This window comes from Echiichthys vipera, assembly GCF_963691815.1.
Source record: "Echiichthys vipera genome assembly, chromosome: 19".
NCBI classification, from domain to species: Eukaryota; Metazoa; Chordata; class Actinopteri; order Perciformes; family Trachinidae; genus Echiichthys; species Echiichthys vipera.
The window spans coordinates 16,627,711-16,649,312 of NC_139844.1; the positions used below are offsets into that span (position 1 = coordinate 16,627,711).

Sequence of the window (21,602 nt, forward strand, 5' to 3'; positions counted from 1 at the left end):
TTTAGATAGGCAATCCTGTGACTGATTTATGCATTTTTTTGAAAAATTACATTTTTTTTAAACGTTTTTTTACTTTCCGACATACGTTTGACATGTTTTTCATATTTTTATGACACAATATACAATGAATGTTTTGAATATTTCTGTGACGTACTATACTATGACTTTTTCATGTTTTTATGACATACTATACTATGCCACTTTTTCACATTTGTATGGCATACTATGACATTTTTCCATATTTTTGTGACATACTATACTATGACATGTTTTCATATTTTATTATATACTATTACTTTTTTCATATTTTCATGACATTGTATACAATGACATTTTTCATATTTTTGTGATATACAATACTATGACTTGACCACATATTTTATAACATCCTATACTATGACTTTTTCATATTTTTATGATATACTTGACTATATAATTTTTATAATGTTTTCCAATATTAACCACACACTATTTGGGACATAAGTATCATGACAGAACTGAAGGTTCACATTAGCAGCCTGGATGTTAAGATTCAAGTAAAGTGCAGAACTTTAGCTTTTCCGTTGAAACAAATACACACACTGGCTCTGCATCTGCAGTTTTACTCCAAAGTTGAACACAGAAGGTTTGTACATTTGCTGGGTGGTGCAGGGTGGGGGCAGCGGGGGCCCTCCTCTGCACTAGCAAATAGAAAGCTGTGTGTGTCAGTGGGCTGTTCCCAGCCCTCTTCCATATTCCTCGAATGACAAAAATAGATTCCCTACTTTTCCAGCAGCAGGTTAAACACTTGACAGAGAGAGGAGTATTGATATAGCAGATAGGGGTATATATAAAACAACATGTATAGTGTAGTAAAGAAGAGACCAACAACCTCATTGTTTGCCATTTTATTTATTTGTCCATAATGAAATAAAACAAAGAAACTAGTCATACAAAAACATCTGAACTGATGATTGTAAATGTGTACAGAGTTGAAAACTGACCCTGCACAAATGCCGTCACTTTTAGGATATAAGTAGATAGTCATGATTTATTGTTTTCCTTCAGATTAAAGCGTCACACTGGTGTGATAGGCAACAAAAACATTCTAGAAGCATATTACAATATTGCAAAACAGGTGAATATGTCGCCACACTGTTGTGGTTCGTTCCCGTCTTTGGTCCAAACATGTGGAGATCACATCTTGACTCTTGAACATATTGTAATGTGATATTACTATATATACATTTACTTCAGTATGTCCAGCACCTATATTGCATTAACAGAATAAACAGGTAGAAAACTAGGACACCAACTATTGTACTTACTAACAGACACATGTACTTACACACACACAAACACACACACACACACACACTCACTCGATGCCCTAAGATTTGAAACAAAGAGTTGAACATAAACACATAAAAAGGTGATTTTAAAATGAAAAATAAGGCACTTCTTTATTTGAATAAAGCATTATGTTGTTTGGATCATGAAAATGAGATGTCATGCACTGTTCAGATTAGCATTTAATCTGGATGCTTTAATACTATACGTTCCAGAAAAACAGACACAGCCATGTCTTACGCCTAGCATTACTGTTTCAGAGAGGAAACCAAATCGCAGTGCAGGAGTTGACTTTTGTATCACTCAAATATTCATGCTCACTTTATTTAGTATCATCCCAGTTTATTACAACTTATCTTCGCATTTCGGTCCTATAGACATTTTATTCACAGATAATATTAAAAAAAAACTAAAACAAAAATGGCACACAGTACAATTATTACCCAAACTATCCATTGTAAACATCCATCAGTTTTTCTTGTTCAACTTTAGACCTACTGCGCAAGCTGTAGGTGTGTGCGTACAGTTTTCCTGTTCACAGAGGTATTGATACTGATTTCTAAAACACTACCTTTGGGTTTTACCTTCAAATGCACTAAAGTGTCTCAGATTCTTTGGATAAACTGTTAGCTTGTTTACAACTTGTCTGACCTCACTGCTGGTGTTTCTTGCTATGTCACAGTACTCCCAAATCTCAGCAATTACTTTGATGAGCAGAGTTATCATAACTAATAGAAATAATGGGCCAAATGACAAAGTTAGTCATAAACTGAAATTATCATTTTACATGCTTCATGTTTCCTTGGTCTTGGAAACACATGCATACATAAACACACACACACACACACGCACGCGCACAAACACACACACTCGCACACATGATTTTCTTGACCATAAATTAACGGACTGCTGTGATTGCACCGTATCTGTGACTGACTGTTACATTACTGTAGGTTTTGTGTAATGTCTCAGGACCCTTAAAGTACTGAACTGTTGGTCACTTGTCAACAAACACATCATATCAACAAGTTCTGATAAATGTTATCCTCTATCATTTCTTTGCAACAATCCACTAAATCAATGATGTTACCATCTGTTTTTTTGGCAGTTGTTTTTTCCTTCAATTTTATTCCTCCAAAGCTTCTCTGTGCATCAGTCCCTCTGGTTTTCCAGTAGTGTGCAACTCAGTCCTTGGCTTCATGTCGATTCATCTCCAACCTGTCTGAGTTCTTCTTGCTGGGCTTGTTTCCCAGAGCTTCAGCCTCTTCTAAAGTGGTTGTTAGAGGCCTGCCCAGGGTCTCAGGCAACAACAATGTCAGCACTCCGATAATGAACGCCAGGATACCCACGATGAGCTACACAAGTGTCGTGATGAATGAAGGAAAACATAAATTTGTTAAAATGAGATTTATTGCCTGGATATCCTTGTAGATAAACTATGACGAGAGGGAACAGGGTGCAAAGCTGACAGAGTGGATGAGGTAATTAGCCATTCAATATCATCTGTTGTCCTGAGAGAACCAGCCAAAAGATAACATTTATACTGTACCTGAGGTAGGTATTGCCAGACATCAGCCAGGTACACACAGAAGGGAGCCACCACACTGCCAACACGGCACATCATACTGCCACTACCCACTGCCAGAGACCTGGAGGGACACCAAGTCAACAACTTTAGAGAACACAGACTCAGTTACGTCATGGTACAGACTCAAGGCCTACCACTACCAATATAAACAGGAACCAATTACTGAAAAGCAACATTACTTAAACTGTATCGTATCTGCAGCTGTGCAGAAAACACTGGGATGACTGTCCATGTATAATGTTTCTTGAATTGTCTCTAAAAAGTAAAATTGTCTCTCTTCCTTTCTTGATTATTTATGTCCTTACATTGCAAAACACTGTTTGTACTCTAACAGCAGTAGACAATGTGTTTTAGAAGGACAAAAGGGGCTATTATTCCTGATAAATTGATGCATTTTCTTCTACAAAAAACCCTCTAAAAAGACAAATACAAATGATTCTAGTCCCAATATTCTATGTTTGGATGAGCTGTATGTCTTAAATTTTGTTTGCTTTTACCTGATGATGGTTGGGTAAAGCTCACAGGTATACAGGTAGATGAGTCCAAAGGCAATGGCGATGGCAAACTTCCCTGTCATACTGAGAACGATGGCCAGTACCTCTATGTCCTGTGGAAAGAAGACGTCCCATGATTATTCCATGCTTCATAGTAAAGTAAACAGGAACGTGCTCTTTTACACATAATTTTGTTCTGAAGGGTAAATGTACAGTAGGAACCTTGATCATCTAGATAATATTACAGCTGAGGTCATCATACACAAAAATAAAAGACTTGACCTTTGACCTTTTCATTAGACCACTGACTCCCCTAATAGTCAAGCTCTAAAGAAGAGAACAAACTTAATTTCATCACATGAAAGCTCCAGCGTTTCTCTTACAAACACAACATAAACTTAACACAGAACTATAACTCAGCAACAACAACAACAACAACACCTGGACTTACAACGCTAAAAATACACAGAGAGAAGAAGGAGGGTGTATGAGGTGATTCTTTCCATTCACTGAAAGCTGTTTGCCTGAATCTAACCGTTTTTGTTTTTGACTATACTAGTGTTGGAAATAAACACGTTTATTAATTCATTTTTCTAACATCAGTGGTGATAACCGACGTATGCAACATGACACACACAGGGCTGCTTGCATGAAACAGCCCTCTGTCCTCTATGAGCCTCAACATTGGTAATCTAATTGTATTACAAGTGGTCAGTGGTGGTTGAAGAGTTTTATTTTTATCTTTTGCAGATGCCTGATTTGCTAAAAAGCTTGGTTGTTAACAGTATGTAGTGCTTAGAAAAACCTTTAGTGGTTCTGTTTGAACAAAATACAGATAGAGGTAAGTGAAGTCACTGACTTAAATATAAATGTTAGGCTTGAGAGAGCTATTACTGTAACTCCCTCACTACTACAGAACAGCTACGGAGACATACACAGCATTCAAAAGCAGCTATTAACAGCACCTCCTTAGAGAGCATGACTGCAAGGATTATATAAGAAGTCTTCAGAAACTTGTGAAAAGAAACACTATCACAAGTAGTGATAGAAACTCAGGCCCAGGACAAATCGGATTGTGCAAAGATCTATAGAAAGATCTTGCCTGGGTAGAGACCTTTGAACTAGTTGAGTTGAGTTAAGTCTGCTGAAAAGATAGCTAGATAGACCACTCTCTGTTCTCTGTCTCCATGCTGCTATTTTTCAGCTAATGCTTGTTGACTGCTCTGGTCCGAATTGCTTTCAATGTCAACAGTCATGTTTACTAGGACATCACGTAGCAGCTGTTTGCCAACCCATTCATACGAAGTAGTAATTTGGGCCAGAGCTCGGAGTGCATATACTGGAAACTACCTGTGTCGTATATCTAGGTTAAGCCTGGTCCGGTGGCCGGGGGTAATGTCAGGACAGTAAACTCAAAGAGGTCTAGACAGATTGTAACACAATTTACTTGTCAATTCAGACATACACACACACACGCACGCACGCACGCATGCACGCACGCACGCACGCACGCACGCACGCACACACACACACACACACACACACACACACACACACACACACACACACACACACACACACACACACACACACACACACACACACACACACACACACACACACACACACATTCAGTACGTACAGCAGGTACCACAATGATGAGAATACAAGCGACCCCGGCCAGGAGCAGTGCTGGAGCACAAGTTTTCTTTCTACCAATTCGGTCCATTGCAAAACAGCCAACAAGATAAGAGGGGAGCTCCACTGCACCTGAAAACAACCAATCACAGCAGGTGTCAGTCAGATATCACACTGATGTCGAGACATTCTATCTAGGAGACTTAAATAGCTGGCATCTGCAATGTTGGTGAAGCTGAGTCTCCCAAATGTGCTCCACTGTATAAATGACATAAGAGGGGATTATAAATGTTCCTACTGCACATTAAAGGATGCACATCAAATCATTGTTTTCTGTTTAGGAAAAAGAAGAAAAAAGACAAAGTAAATTCCATGCTGAATTGATAAAATGGCATTCCTAGACATAACTAATACCACATGGAGAAATAATATTTGCCTGAGGAAACCCAGTAAATCGTTTCTTGATTTGTTTTAATTTTTTTTCTCTTTCATTAGAATCAGATTTTCTTTAGCAGGTGAAAAGAAAACACAAAGAAATTATTAAGATGGAGAGCTGTTATTTCAATTGCTCATTTGCTAATTTGACTAGCTACATTATCAAAAACAGCAGTAAACAAAGCCAAAGATGAACATGTTATTTTATAATGTCCAGCTCAAATATTGCAAACAGAGTTCATTCTTAAAGCTGAGATTCTCCATACAGTTTTAAATAGTAAGTCTCCTGTTCAACATTACTCACTGCACACACACCAACATAAATAAAAATACACAAAAACACAGACACAAAACACTCTGCATTTAAACTCACATATTGTAAAGTAGTACAGCAGTTAGCTGTCAACAATCCATCTATAAACACAAATAGTATATCTACGATTGGATGACCTGAGCAGGATGTTATTGTATAGTTTTGCAGTAACACTATTTCCCTCCTTGTTTCATGCACATTCACACTCATCAGCCAATCACTTACCAGCAAGGAAGAGGTTAATGTACTGGTTTCCTCCAAGGTTGACTGAACCCAAAGAGAAGACGTAATAGCCCAGGCTGCCAATGAACCAAATTGACCACACTGTGCACGTACGGCCCGCCATCCTCCAGCTGCCGAACAGATCCAGGATGGACAGCTTCTTTTCGGACTGAGGTGGCCGCTCCTCTGCCTCTTCCAGCAGAGCTATGCCATTCTCTGTCTCATCTGGCTCCAGGAGATCCTGCACCTTCAGCCGACACTCAAGGCCATTGAAGCGGGCTATTGAGTCAAGCAGGGCCTGAGCTTCCTTGTAACGTCCCTTGGCCACCAAGTAAAAGGGAGTCTCGGGGAACTTCCAGCAGAAGAGCAGGTAGGGCGAGGTGCATGTGGAAAGGATTATCTGGTAGATCCACCAGACACGCACCAGGTAACCAGTCAGAGCCACCACCATGATGCCTACAGCAAAGGCAGCGTGCACGTGCATGGAGGTCCATGTGCGTACCTTGATGCCAGTGAACTCTGTGACATAGACAAACACCACCACGAGGTAGCCACTGGACACCTGCCAAATGGGAAGATGGGTTGGAGGTTGGAGGGGCACAGATAAACAGAGAACGGGGAAAGGAGGAATGGAAGATAAAATAAGGAAACAAAAGAGATGGAGGAGGAATGAATGATGGAATAATATACATGCTTGCAAACCGCATTGCATGAGCCTTTTGTCAGTATGATAAAGCTTAATGTTAAATGTAAGAGTAGCACAAACAGAAAAAAAATCATAAAGTCAGCCGACAGTTACACAGCTACCTAATGTTTGCTAACATTAGCCTTCATAAACTGCTGGTCATACAACACCAAATCAGACTGTGGCAGCATGACCCCTAAAGTGTACTGAACTGAGCAAGGGTGGATTATCACTTACGAATTAACTTATGAAGTCTTCATTTGTGATAGAAACAATCTATCCTTTTGTTTTCCAAAGGTTACACAGTCTTGCGCTAAAGTGATAAGCCTCAGATGTTCATGCTGTTCACTAGATCAGCTCATTTCTATTCACATGCATATAAAGTACCCCTAAACAAATCACAGAAAGATTTATAAGTTAGTTACATGTTGAAATGCCTGCAATTTACAAATAAACACGTTTAATGTTGTTTTCTTTGTTGGATATCCTTAAAAATATATCAGTGTAATGTATGTGGCAATAATCAGGTGTTAAGTCCCTGCTTGGTCTGCCCTGTGTTAGTGTCCACTCCATGTGAAAAACAACAGCTGTAGCTGTGGAAGACTGGCTGGGGGGATGGTAGAAGACGGAGAGGGGTGAAACAGTGGACAAACTCTGAGTGCTCTTTCAGCTCAACTTTACAGCCATGCAGAACAACCCTAACCGTATTGACTCCCTTCCTTTGCTCAGTAAACATGTTGTTTTATGCACGTTTTATGTATTACCCTGTACACAAAAACACCGATGTGCACAAACTAAACACAAAAAGATAGATTAAGGACACTTGCTCTAGAACTGTTTATCCCGTAAGTTCTTTATAATTGCCAACTTTTAACATGAAAGTTATGGGGCTTTCAGTTTCTTTGACTATTGCACCAACTGACCCTTAACAGCATAGGATCTGATTTACTTTGGAAGAAGTCTGATGTTTACATTTCAGACATTTACCTAAAAGTTTGTCATCTCAGACGTAAATGTGAATTTACACATTCATAAACACAGACACACAGACACACAGACACACAGACACACACACACACACACACATACACACACACATACACACACACACACACACACACACACACACACACACACACAAACACACACACACACACACACACACACACACACAAATACCCAAACAAATGTATGCCTGACATGCAGAAAAACACATCATACTTTTACAATTTGTCTTGATTGTGAAAAAATGTAAGCAATTAGGGTCTGCAGATATCTTGCATTACCTTGTTTTATGAGAAAATAAGTCATAAGTAAATCATTTTCCAAAGCTTATTTGGGTGGTATCCATATAGAACATAAATTACAAGTTTTGTAGAAAAAAGTCTAGAAACTGGACACATGATGAACCTGAAGAAGCACACTTGTTTACGAGCAGAGAGGAGGATCACCTCACTTAACCCATACTGGCTTTGGATGCAAGTATTAATAGTGTTAGAGACTTTTTTTTAAATGACTCACTGTGTTTTGAAAATTGTTAGAGGTCTCTGGAATTTGATATCAGAGTTGCTCACCTACTTTCTTTTGGTATGCTCTTACATCATTATACATTCACTGATTTTTCATTTCCCCAAACTGCACCAAGCATGGCATGCAAGAACACAGACGCACAAGGCTACACAACCAAATACAGTACACAAGCACACATACAGTACATACACACACACTGAACTCACCATAGCGAGGAGGAAGCGGAGGATCATAAAGAGATAGTAGTTTCCAGAGAACGCTACAGCCACCCCGAAACCAAACTGACACAAGCTGGTGAACATCAGGATCTTCACACGACCAACTCTGGAGGAGAGAGACACCCAATGCAGGTAGAGGAAGAGATAGAGGGGAAAAGATAGATATTGACATAGATAAAGTAACTGAGTTAACACGAGTTAGCAGGTAAGCAATGCATTCAATAAAGGATCATTTAATTGTCAGACTTGTGCTCAGACTTTCAGTTGCTATAATGCTGTAATGCAATGTATTAATAGACTAATATTATCATGTAACATTGCATGGCATATATAACATATTTGAATGAAGTTGCAGACACAAAAAATATGTAATTTCTCTAAGCACCAAGGTTGACCCACTTTGTAGTAAACTATGCTTTGCAGCATTGGGTGATGAAGCCTTCACTTCATACCTTACAGATTTGCTTTGATATTCTCCAGCACTGTGTTTAGAGTAAAACATAAACATGGGATGGCTTTGCCTTGAAGGTGGAAGAGATGATCAAGCACCTCTTTGCCTGCTCAATGTAACTTTAATGAGAAAAACCTGACCTCACAGTGACCCATGGGGACCAATACTTTCACAATGCTTAGCCCATAAAGGCAATTAAACAAAAGGAGCCCTCTAACCTTCAAAGAATCTGTTGGAATAATTTGTTGTTATACTGAATTTGTAAGTCACATAATCGTTTTATTTTTTTATCTTCCTAATTATCCCTTGACATAGTGGTCAAAAACAAATTTTACTAAGCCCTCCCGACAATGCAAAAAATGTTTGATCTGTCAAGTTACCGCAAAATCAAAAGTTTAAAATCCAGCCAGCCCTTTCCCTCCCTCCAGTAAACTTAAAAAATGGTTAGGTGCTCAGAAAAACAACGAGGGAAGCGTGATAGCGTGTCTCTAATATGGTTGGAGTTTGATAGTGGGGCTACCCCTTTAGCCTATATTTGGGTTTAATATTGTTTTTGGAGAGGAGAGCTATTTTGCTGTGAACAAATAGTTGTATGTGTGACCTTGGGACATCGTGGGGGTGGGCTTTGTTGTCCTGGAGCATGACAAAAGGCAGGCCGATAACCACTGGTATCAGCACTTAATCCTTACTTCATAAGACGGTTGGCAGGCATCAGAGCAAGTGACTTTATCAGACCAAAGTAAGTCCTGTCACTTTGGTCAGAACTGTTTGGCCGTGTCCGCTGATCTGTCCAAACTGTAATAATAATTTCCCCGCTGCTCTCATCTCTTCTTCTTTCTTGTCCAACATCCCTTAATCCCATGCATCATCCTCACCAACCATCCACTTTTCCTGCCTGACTGTCACTCTCGTCATCCCTCCATGCTCAGCAGGCAACTCAGTCCTGTGCTCACATATCAACACTGAGCATGAGAGCTGTGCTTTTGTGTCCATGCACACATGAAAAGAACTTCCTTATATGGTGAAACTCAGCTTCATATGTTTTGCATGACATCATTTATCTCTATCCTGTGCGAAATTTTCATTTCCCAAGAAAGTACCCACTACCTCTTACTCCACCCTGCTGCCCCCTGCTTACCTGTCGGCAATGTCCCCAAATATGAGCGCTCCGATCAGCACCCCCATCATGAAGGTGGGCTGGCATAGCTTGGCCAGCCACTCTTTCTCACACACCAAGTCCCAGTCTGTCACTATGCTTTGCTGAACTTCACTGATGTCGTAAACAAAGTTCTCATTGCAGGATTTCACTGTTTTGTTGCCGTCAAAGTTGTAGGTAAAGTAACCTGGGTTGATGCGCAGGGCGCAGCGGCACCGGCTGAGCTCCCACTGCTCCCCTTCTGCAGTCCTCACCACCAAGGGCCCAGTCCCCGACTTAAAGATGGGCAGGATTTCTTCCAGGCTAGAGCCGGTCAGGTTACCATATAGCACATCGGTGATGTTCCCGGGCACACTGCACACAAAGTTTGGCGTCTGCACTAAGAAGACAGAGGCCAGGTAGTGGATCCCACAGGCTATGGACTGGAAGACTGCTGCAAAATACAGACATGCCTGAAATCTACAGAGAAAGAAAACGCATAAAAAATATGCTGACAGAGGAGATGATGAATGACTTGGCATCAATCCTTTAGGTCTACCATTTAACAGATAACTGCAAAAAGGCCTCCTGAACAACTCATCATTCATTAATTCTTCGTTAATTCATTATTCGTAAAAAATATATATATACATATATATTTGTGATACTGTTTTATAAAGCTCCACATCACAAGTCCACAACACACACCACATTGGATTTAATAGCAATTTGGACTGTGTTGAAGTGAAATGATCTCACCCTTGACATTAACATGTGTTGAATGTAAATTGGTTTTTTTTTGGAGACAAACGTTGGGTGGGGGGAAAAGTAACAAAAACGATCAAACTGCACAAAAAACATACTCATTCAACATGTTCTTTGCCAGAAAGCCTAATTAACAAAAAGTTTTTATTACTACAAAAGGTGGAAATCGGACAATCTGCTAAACAGTTACATTCTGGTTTTTCATTTTTAACATTTGAGAGCACTTGAAATGTAAGACATTTATACAAAATCACATGACTTCAGAAGAGAGATGATTCTAATAACAATTCCAATGATTACTTTAGTTATTTTTCAAAAATCTACAAAGAGGACACACAACTTCCTCTGAGGTGAAAAAATAGATTTTTATTTTGGAGTTTAGGCTCTGACCTGGTGTTTGTTTTCAAAAACGCATTTTTAACATGGAATAAAAATAACCACATTGAGAAGTTGAGTTAGTATTCCAAAGATATAAGCTGTTGGTGATGCCATAAAAAGCACCCCCAGATTAATTCACCATAATAGAAATGTGCCGATGCCAACTGAGCAGGTTTTGATACCTTTTAAAATGTCCGAGCTCGTCGAATATCCTCTCTACGGTCATTTTCTGACGGTGAGTTTGTGCGTCGAGGCTCCCGGTGCGTCGGCGGGCAGCGGATCCTGAGCGCTTCAACGTCAAATAAAGTGTGGCTTTCACGGAGCGGAATAGTGTAGGAGGGGCGCCAATGCACACACACACGCAAACACAAACACACACACACACACACACACACACACACACACACACACATACATACACACACACACACACACACACACACACACTCAAGGGGTCCACTTTCAACCGTGTGGGGGGGGGGGGGGGGGGTACTGGGGCCTCCTCTCCGGCTGCAGATGATGTTTCCCAATGACAGATATACTGTTCCTCGAAAACTTCAGAGTGCATTCATTTTGACTTCTGTCTATAAATAGAATTAATGAATTCTAAAGTTGTGTTTGTAAGTTATGTTAATTGTATTCTTTCAAGCGAATTTGTGGTCCTTCTATTGAGTCATTCTTATTATATCTAAACCCTTTTGAATGTATAATTTTAAGGACCTGGCAGGATTACTTTTCACTGGAACTGCATCTTATATGATTGTATGTGAAAAAATAAAATTGATTGATTGATGACAAATGGACCCCTTGATTACATCACCCATTCTCAGACAAAGGAGCAATCATGGAGGTGTTTTTCTCAGTGAAAGCCAGGTTATTAATATTTAAAACACAGCACATATGAAGACACTTTAGAGTTTATTTTTAGTAATCACGGGCTGACCAGCTCTAGTATTGTATCAGTTTAGAAGCTTAGCTGTTTATGCCAAAGGGCAACACTGGGCTTCTGACATCATGGAGCGAAATTTCTTCTGAGGTGTGAGCCCTGTCAGGATCAGTCATCTCAAAAGCTGATGAAACAAGCAGCTGTCGTAAACATGCCTGGCGTTTACAACTTAAGCGTAAAGGTAATGAGCTGCTGAGAACGGAATCATCACAAGGTCGCCGTTGATCCTTAAGCTAACAATATGCTGCATCCTTACTGTTGTCCCCTCTGTCCCTTTCTTTCACTCACTCTGAACCAAAACTGCATCTATGACTATTTTTATTGTTGACTGGTGGGAACAGGAGGTTGCATGATACCCTTCTTCTGCACAAGGAGAGTCACATATTTGCTTTAAAAACTCTGACACTGAGAGTTGAAGAATGAATGAATGAAGATGAATTATACTGCAGATTTAATTTAGATGCATGGAATAGCTTCTGGTTGACAATGCTGTGCATCTTAAAAAAAATGTAACATAATTAGACTCATTTTGATATACATACTTCTCAGTGTCACAGCCAGACAATTTTCACTGGGGCGGCCAGGCTGAGGCCAGTTCTCATTTTGAGGTGGCACAAAAATGAGTAGATCATATGGTGCGGTACAGAGATTAGAGTATGATCTTTGCTTTGTTTGTTTCCTTTTTTCTAGTTGCGGTTTAAAAGCATTCATTATTCATGAAAATCAATGTATTTCAACAACAATGTTGAACCATTTTAGAATAGATTTCAAGTAACATTAGTTCTGCATGAGGCAAAACTTCATGGAATTTGCATAACATGGGCATGTCAAAGGGGAGACTAATGGGTACCCATAAAACTTTTTCATTTAGACATCTTGAGGTCAAGGGACCCCTTTGAAAGGGACCATGGCAGTTTTTACCCCGTCAGAATTTAGCCTTACTTTGGAGCGTTATTTAACCCACTTCACAACAAGCTATGACATTGTTGGTACCAATGGATTGTTAGATCATCTAGTTTCATGATATCAACATATTCACTTTAATTAATTCACCTTTAAACCAGAACCTGGTACAGCCTCTTACAGACACTAACCTCTGCCGAGATTGATCGCCGATGGTTCTGCGGTTCTCTACTGGGGTGGCCAATCAGATTCCCCCATAGGCCACCTCCTATAAATGCCCCTGACAATTATGCCCATTATTTTCTTGATAGAACGATTAAACGTTTGGTCTGTGAAATATTAGGAAATAGTAAGAGATTCCTAGTAAAATTCCCTGGAGGCCGAAGTTACATCTATTAACAGCTTTGTTTTTGTCAAATTAAAAATCCAAACCCTCAAAATATTCAGTTTGCTAATTAAGACAAGGGAAAGCAGTAATTTCTGAAATTATAGAAGATGGAATCATGAAATATTTGGCATTTATCACTATTGAATGATTACAATAATGCTTTGTTAATCAACTAATCAAGAAACTTGATACACACGTTAAACACTGGCCTGAGTTGTGTATTTTCGCATGTATGTATGTGTGTGTGTGTCTGTGTGCGGCTTGATGAGCAGTGCTTGTTACTGCACTACTTAGTCTTCAAGTGTGAATCAGACCTTTCCGGACCATTTATGCTACACAGGTTTAGCCTGAATGTACAGTACAAACCTGGCCTCTGGATTTGTGTGCATATCTAATCCATGAAAGTGTGCATACATTTGTGTTTAGTTATAAAGATGCAGTTCAGTGCCACTGTCCTTTACCACATTTGTCATCCCAGCTTACTCACTCACACACACACACACAAAAGACCACGTCAGGAAGTGTTTTTGAAGCCTTATATTAATGATTGACCTGTGCAGTAGTGGCTGTATTGACTTACTGTGCCTCGCCTCGGCTGGATTCAGCAGGATTACAAACTATGAGAGTGTTTGCTTTTGCAGTCGCGCAGACGCGCCATCTGCTCCACCTCGTCTGACGGGAAATAATCAAAAGGTATATAGGTGTAATTCATGCAGACAGTGTAGATGCTCGAAATAAACAAAGGGTCTCCTTCACGAAATTCAGTGTTTCAGGTGTAACATTACCGTAAGCATAAACAAATACTGTAACGCAATATCAATGAGAATGTGGTTAGATTTTCAGTCTTTTATGAGCTCCATTTTCTTTTCTATGGCAAAAGGTTGGGTTTCACAGGAAGTGGAGATTCTAAAAGATTTTTTTTATGGCACAAACAGCTGTTGTTGCCATGAATCTGACAGCGCAAGAATCCACATGTCATGCTAGGCAATGGTGTTAGAGACCCAAGTTGTATTTTCTTTTCTATCTTTTATATCATAAGCTATTCTTTATAACAGTGTATGAGCTAGATCAGGAAAAACAGCTATTTAGGAAAAGTAAATCCAGTGCGTGCTGTTGACAGTGGGTTTTGTGGCCCCTTGGAGTTTGATCCATTTTATGAAGAGCTGTGTTTTGACACAACTCCCTGCAGCCTTTAACCTCAGTCTCTGTCCTTACACTATTCGTCACCCGAAGTCCACCTCCTCACTTGTTTTTTACGGTATTGAGAGGTCGCCCGTAAAACATTTTGCACATGTTTTGCACTATTGTTTATTGAAGGTGTAAGAAAGAAGATTTGTTCTACAGCCTCAGATACAGTACTACTCTTATTAAGTCTACAGTTACTGCCTCAATCTGTGACTTAGTGTTATTAAAGTGTTGTGTTTTTCTTGTTTCTGATCAGACTACAACGATATGGCCTATCTATGCATACCTTTGTCATCAGAATTTGTGAACTATCTGTGTGTGTGTGTGTGTGTGTGTGTGTGTGTGTGTGTGTGTGTGTGTGTGTGTGTGTGTGTGTGTGTGTGTGTGTGTGTGTGTGTGTGTGTGTGTGTGTGTGTGTGTGTGTGTGTGTGTGTGTGTGTGTGTGTGTGTGTGTTTGGGCCTCGGCTGAAAGCAAACACTGTAACGTTCACTTGCTCCTGTCACAACTGGCTGCTTCCCACTGAGCAATTTGTCCATGTCTCGGTGTGTTCTACAGCCAGGAAAAAGAGAACTTTATGTCACTGGGGAGACTAACCTATTTCAGTCCAGTTTAATCTAGTTTCCCTTGATGTGTTGTGAAACCTGTATAAACCACAGCATATATCAGAGGCCCTGCTGTAGATAGTGTCAAGTAAATCCCACCTGCACTGTGAGGAGGAATTTGCTAATCTGTAAACTTCACCTTGCATCTTTTTATAGCATTTAATAACACTCATTGTGTGAGCCAATGCTGGATTTAAACTTCTTTCGTTGTCGTTTCATTGGCTTGTCGCTCTGCCCTCCACTCCTTATTCCCAGTAGGCTTGGTTTACTTTTTGTCCTTAGCCTCTAACACAGTTTTACAGTATGTAGGAGTCTATCCATGGCTAATAATACTACTCAAAAACAAGTATATCTAATCTGCTACTGATATATTGTGTTTTAGACACATTCTGTGTGATGATAAAGGCTTTTCTGCCAATATTTTTCGTCATTAAATTCAAATAGTATCTAACTTCTAAGTAGGACAGAGTCCTTAAAGGTATTTGGTCAATGTACTGACTAAACAGTGGGCCTCTGCCTGACCTGTGTAAGATCTTTGTGCTGAGCCAATGGATTAGATTAGAGATCTTTGCTCTCTGGAGAGAAGAGTATGCAGGAGAGGGGAGGAGAGGAGAGCAGAGAAAAAAAGGTGGCCAAACACAAATACATTTCACGTGGCAGCAGATTTTGGCCAAATCTTGTTAAATCACTGCAATATGTGTAATTACGTCTACAGAGAGAGAAAATCTCCTGGGTTAAATCTGAAACAGCCACAACAAAAACAGTTTCTCATTGTCTAGGATACATATGTCTGACATCTGCTAATTTTTCAGGCTAAAATCTGTATTTCTATGCGTGTAGGAACACAACAGAAACAATGATTCATACTGACCTTCCGGCACACACTGTGCACAGACACACACACACACACACACACACACACACACACACACACACACACACACACACACACACACACACACACACACACACACACACACACACACACACACACACACACACACACACACACACACAGCAAATCCCACTGAACCTGAATGTATCATTGCACTGCTTAATGTTACTATTTTAGGATGAATCTTCAACCAGTTTATTGCTTTTAGTACCGTTACCAGTTCAATTGCCATTTGACCTACATCACTTCAGGCATTCACACACTCATGTTTTGTTGTAATACATTCCACATGGGGTGGCACGGTGATGTGGTGGTTAGCACTGTCGCCTCACAGCAAGACGGTTCCTGGGGCCTTTCTGTGTGGAGTTTGCATGTTCTCCCCGTGACTGCATGGGTTTTCTCTGGGTTCTCCGGCTTCCTCCCACTGTCCAAAGACATGCACGTGTTAGGTTAATTGATGACTCTAAATTGCCAGTAGGTGTGAATGTGAGTGTGGATGGTTGTCTGTCTCTGTTTGTCTCTATGTGCCCTGTGATAGACTGGCGTCCTGTCCAGGGTGTACCCCTCCTCACGCCCGATGTCAGCTGGGATCGGTAAACGGTTGAAGATGAATGAATGAATAAACATTCCACATGGAGGTGATAAAGTCATGACTAACCACTGGATGGCAGTAGAGATTGTCTGGAATTTATTTCATTCCTTTTTTGACTTACCAGAACTGAGAGAGATAGATAGACTTGATTGATTCTGTGTGGATGGCAAATTAATTCCTACACTTTCTGAAGGGACTGTTACTGTACAAGGAAAACTCCACAAACTCTGCAACGTGTCAAATAAATAGATGGATGGATAAAAATATGTAGCAAATAAATGTTGATAACTTGTGACTGATGTATGGATTATTGCACAACTAACTACCTGGGAGGTTGCTACAGTGAATCCATTTAGACCAGAAGCACCAGTATTATTGGGTTTTTAGCCTCATTACTGTTGTAATTTACCACCATAGTATTCGTATGCATACACACAAAGCAAAGCCAATATGTATAGGTATATGTTTATGTCCATAAGATATCCTTTAGAATTTCACCCTGTTACTGTCTCTTTCAAAAATGTGTGTTTATTGTCCTCGGAAACAAATCGTGAGACTGAGCAGAAGATACCAGCATGTACTTATTGTTAGAGAGGCAGGAGATGTATTTTTTTATACAATGAGGGCAGTAGAGAGCTAGTTATGAGTTAGTATCCAAACACACAAGACTGTTGTTGATTCTGAACAGCAGAAAGAAGGCAGTCTTTATATATAATTATCCAGCTTTTATTTTCTGAAATTTAGCCATGTCAGGATGATCTGTGAAGCCAGGCAAATCCTAATTTCATTCAAAACCGTTTTGCACGCCGCCTTTCGCCTTCCAAAAATAATCCGCTTTGGCAGGCCTGATAAATGATGTGTCCTCTTTCAGTCTAAACTATCAATAAAATACTTAAGAAGGAGCTCTGATTATTAATCTGTGTATAATTAACCACAGACTTTTTGGAGAATTATTGCCCAAGAAAATAAAACATAAAAGTAAAATTTTACATGGTAAAATGATTAAGTAGTGCAATTTCTTTTGTATGGTAAATAACAACTGCTACCAGCAGTTGTCAATAAATGTTAGTGGGAAGAAAACAACAATGCAAATCTTTAAGCAGTGAGGCACATCAAATTTTCACCATAATATTTTTCATATTCCATTTTCATACATTTTGCAGCAAAAAAAAAAAACACACGCAAATGCAGGCTGAGCTGCAGAGCCTGATTGGTGAGAGCTGTAACTTGCCCTGCCCAGATCTAGAGTTACACAGTAACCCGAGAGTCTGTGGGGCGGGAGAGGGGGCGGAGCAATAGACGTGTGTGTGTGTGTGTGTGTGTGTGTGTGTGTGTGTGTGTGTGTGTGTGTGTGTGTGTGTGTGTGTGTGTGTGTGTGTGTGTGTGTGTGTGTGTGTGTGTGTGTGTGTGTGTGTGTGTGTGTGTGTGTGTGATATGAGCCTGACAGAAAGAAAAAGAAAGCAAATTAAAGGGGCGTGTGTTTTTGGAAAAGGGCGACTTGAGAGTGTGAGGAAGGAGTTCCCAAAGTTTTCAAAGAGGGCGGCACACGTTGTACTTTTAAATCTGTATGCAGAACCTCAGGACACACACTAGCATGCACAAAATCATTCAGGATAAGATGCAGGCTCATACATGTGGGATGGTTCGTGAGCAGAGGTTGTTCTTGCAGTTTGTTCTTCATTAACTTACTGCTCTTGGTCTAATGGTGGACTTTGGACCTGAAGGGTAGGAGAGGTTGGAAGAGAAGAGAAGAGAAGAGAAGAGAAGAGAAGAGAAGAGAAGAGAAGAGAAGAGAAGAGAAGAGAAGAGAAGAGAAGAGAAGAGAAGAGAAGAGAAGAGAAGAGAAGAGAAGAGCAACTCCTTGACAAAAAGGAGAGGAAGAATGGGATAGCAACAGCAAAGGGAAATCAAAACCTCTAGTTCAGGAGATGGACTGGCGAGCCACAGGGACAGAAAGGATAAAATAGTGGATGGACATGGGCCCAGAGAGACTCACCCGGGGATTGCTGCTGCGTTTGGGTGTTTTGCTCACAGCTGTGTGTGTGTGCATTCATGTTTACCTGGAGACAGGTTGGCGAGGAGCACCTGCACCCGCGGGACGTCCCACCCAGTCTAATCAGAACTGGGGCCAACAAAGCAGACCTAAACCAGAGGCAGAGGAGCAGGACAGAAGCATTAAAAGGAGAATCTCGTACGTCCGAACACTAAAGAAGGACAGCCAAGTTAGAAAGAGGGACAAAGACAGAGAGGACCCCTCACAACCATGCTGCCCACCTCTACGCCCACACAGAAAGGTATGTTAAATAACCCATCAACTTCTGAGTTCTTTATTGCAGCGATTAAGATTCTTGTCAGGTTATCTGACCCGGAATCTGTGTAGTAGGAGACGGAGTGGCTCATTAAGGAGCTTTCACTCCATCTCTGTGAGTCGCTGGCTTAAAGCTCAGTAATCCCAAGAGGGTGATGAAGGAAGAACAGGCAGCTGAATCAATGCATGTTCAATGAGTGCCTCTTCAATGCTTTTAAGTTCAAAAAGAGTTTCTAACCAAGGTTTCTGGCAATAAAAAGCTGCTTGCATTTATTTTTTTTCGATGAATGTATACAATTTAAACGGGTGTAAATTTAACCCAAATTACAAATCAAACCAAAATATTATTTTGTTTCAGGTGTCAAATCTAAACAGAGTCAAACAAAGACCCATTCAGATGTCTACTGAGCAAGCTATCCACATACACGACACACATACACACACTCCAGGGGCTTGACCCCCCGACCTGTGAAGGGCGTGATAACCAGCTTAACAAAACCCACACTTCCATGTTTCTGTGTCTCTTCATGCCTCTTCTTTTTTGCTTTTGATGCATCTCAGCTATTTGCTCTAACCTCTATTTTGCCATTTGATCTCTCCACCCATCCATCCCTATTGTTTCCTTTCACTGCCATTTTCCCTCAACCCTTCCACCACCAACACACACACACACACACACGCACGCACGCACGCACGCACGCACGCACGCACGCACGCACGCACGCACGCACGCACGCACGCACGCACGCACGCACGCACGCACACACACACACACACACACACACACACACACACACACACACACACACACACACACACACACACACACACACACACACACACACACACACTTGATTGATCTTTCTTCTGTCTTTCAGTCCCCTATTTCTTCCTCTCTAAAGAATTGATTGGTTATTTTGGGGCTACAAATAATTGTTAGTTTTCATCCATAAATCGTTAATGGCTTAAAACCATCGGGAGATTGAGGAGCAACAGTGTTGAGTTTTAAATACTGTTTTAAAATAACTGCAGGGGTTTTTGCCACAACAAGAGATGGGCACTTGTGCACCATCCATATTACATACCACCATATGCTCACTCTCCCTGTTTCTTAACACATTTGTCACATAAGATACCCTGAAGGGGCCCTGATGAAATCTCTGTTCCATGCTGCAGTCATTTAACTCTCTCTCTCTCTCTTTCTTTCTAATTACACCTCTTCTCGCTTTTTCTTGCTGTAGGCTCTCATTTCGAAGATCACTGTTGCTCTTTAGCTGTCATGTTACCTCGCCCCTGTTCTCTGCGCTCTCATCCTCCCTCATGCTTTTTCATCTTTCCTGTCTGTCTCAGTGTAAGAACTTCAGTCTCGCCTCTCTCTCTCTCACTAGCTCTCAGCCCGCTCTCTCCTCTCGGCACACATTGATGCATAGCAGAGGAAATAATGGGCTGGAAAGCGGGACTGTTTCTCTGCGAGGAAGAAGATGAGGACATTTCCAGTGGCCCTGATGAATAGAAGTAGAGGGATTCAAAAGAACGTTCTGAAAGAAGCTGTCAGTTGTCAGTGGGCAAGGTGAAAAAATAGTCCTGTAGCCAGTAGCATGCACAGGCAGATGCTTTCCACAAACACAAGGGTAAATTACCTTTACAAAAAACCATGTGTTCATTACGATAAAAACACTCAACATTCATAATTTCTGGATTATATCAATGTATTTGTTCAGAATAGCCTGAGTTGGTATACAGTGAGATTACTGAATGAGAGTCTGGATGCCTTCTCCCAGTCGAGGTGTTTGGCATGCCATTTAAAAGGGATAGCATCAACTGAAGCGAAAAGAGATCAAATAATTCAAAACATTCAGTGTTATTTTGTGTTGCCATTACCCTGCCATGGTGTTTGGCATGTTAACTACTGTGCAACTGTTTCTGTTGTCAACACATTGTGAAAAGATCTAAGTTTTATGTTGCTGCAGAGTATAAACAGAAATGGTAAGCTGCACCTTACTATTATCTAGTTTTTATGAGATGCTGTATAAAAGAATTAAACTAAAGGAATGTTTAGCAACAGTCATAACCACTAGGTGAATAGATGTGCAAATGTTGCCACCACGCAGCACCGCCAGGAGTCAAATCTTGTTTCATTCATCTCAAAGTGTTTTAAATTTGTGTCAGTTGTGAGATGTAAAGATGGTCTTCAAAAGGTAAAGGCAAAAATGTGACCACATCTGTATTCATAGACAATTACTGATGAATCACCTTTGATTAGATCATCAGTTAAAAGTATAGAAGATTCCCTAAAATGTAGGATTCCCATGTATTTATCACAATAGTATAACACTTAATCCCAAGTTTATCAAGGGGAGTGATAGAAAACTAGATGAAGAAGAGTCTATTTGTTGAAATTCTCAATATTTTATTGCCAAATATGGAAGCTAACGTTGAATTTCAGGGAGAGCCAAGGCCAAAATAACAAAGAGTGGCTCCAAATAAAACCACAATACTATATAAACCACCCCAACATAATAATAAATGAATTATAAAAGTATTACCTAGCTTCAAACTTTATGCGTGACCTTGTTGAAACAACAGCTGACAAAGCAATCT

General features: G+C 40.4%; 2 protein-coding genes across 2 annotated transcripts in view; one reads left to right on the forward strand and one right to left on the reverse strand.

Annotated features, from left to right (window-relative positions):
* Positions 1-882: 882 nt before the first annotated feature.
* On the reverse strand, positions 883-11,471 carry slc22a16 (solute carrier family 22 member 16). Its single transcript, XM_083933688.1, has 8 exons — positions 11,364-11,471; positions 10,042-10,518; positions 8,441-8,558; positions 6,023-6,581; positions 5,054-5,181; positions 3,415-3,524; positions 2,879-2,978; positions 883-2,684 (listed from the first exon to the last, which is right to left on the reverse strand). Exons 1-8 carry the CDS (start codon positions 11,405-11,407, stop codon positions 2,514-2,516), a joined length of 1,707 nt encoding a protein of 568 aa, XP_083789814.1. The 5' UTR covers positions 11,408-11,471; the 3' UTR covers positions 883-2,513.
* A 6,721-nt stretch (positions 11,472-18,192) lies between these two features.
* The window catches only part of mettl24 (methyltransferase like 24), a 33,681-nt gene continuing 30,271 nt past the window's right edge, over positions 18,193-21,602 (forward strand). The window contains exon 1 of the mRNA XM_083934376.1: positions 18,193-18,987. Within this exon, the coding sequence (XP_083790502.1) occupies positions 18,664-18,987 (324 nt within the window). The 5' untranslated portion in view covers positions 18,193-18,663. The remainder of the gene's footprint in view (positions 18,988-21,602) is intronic.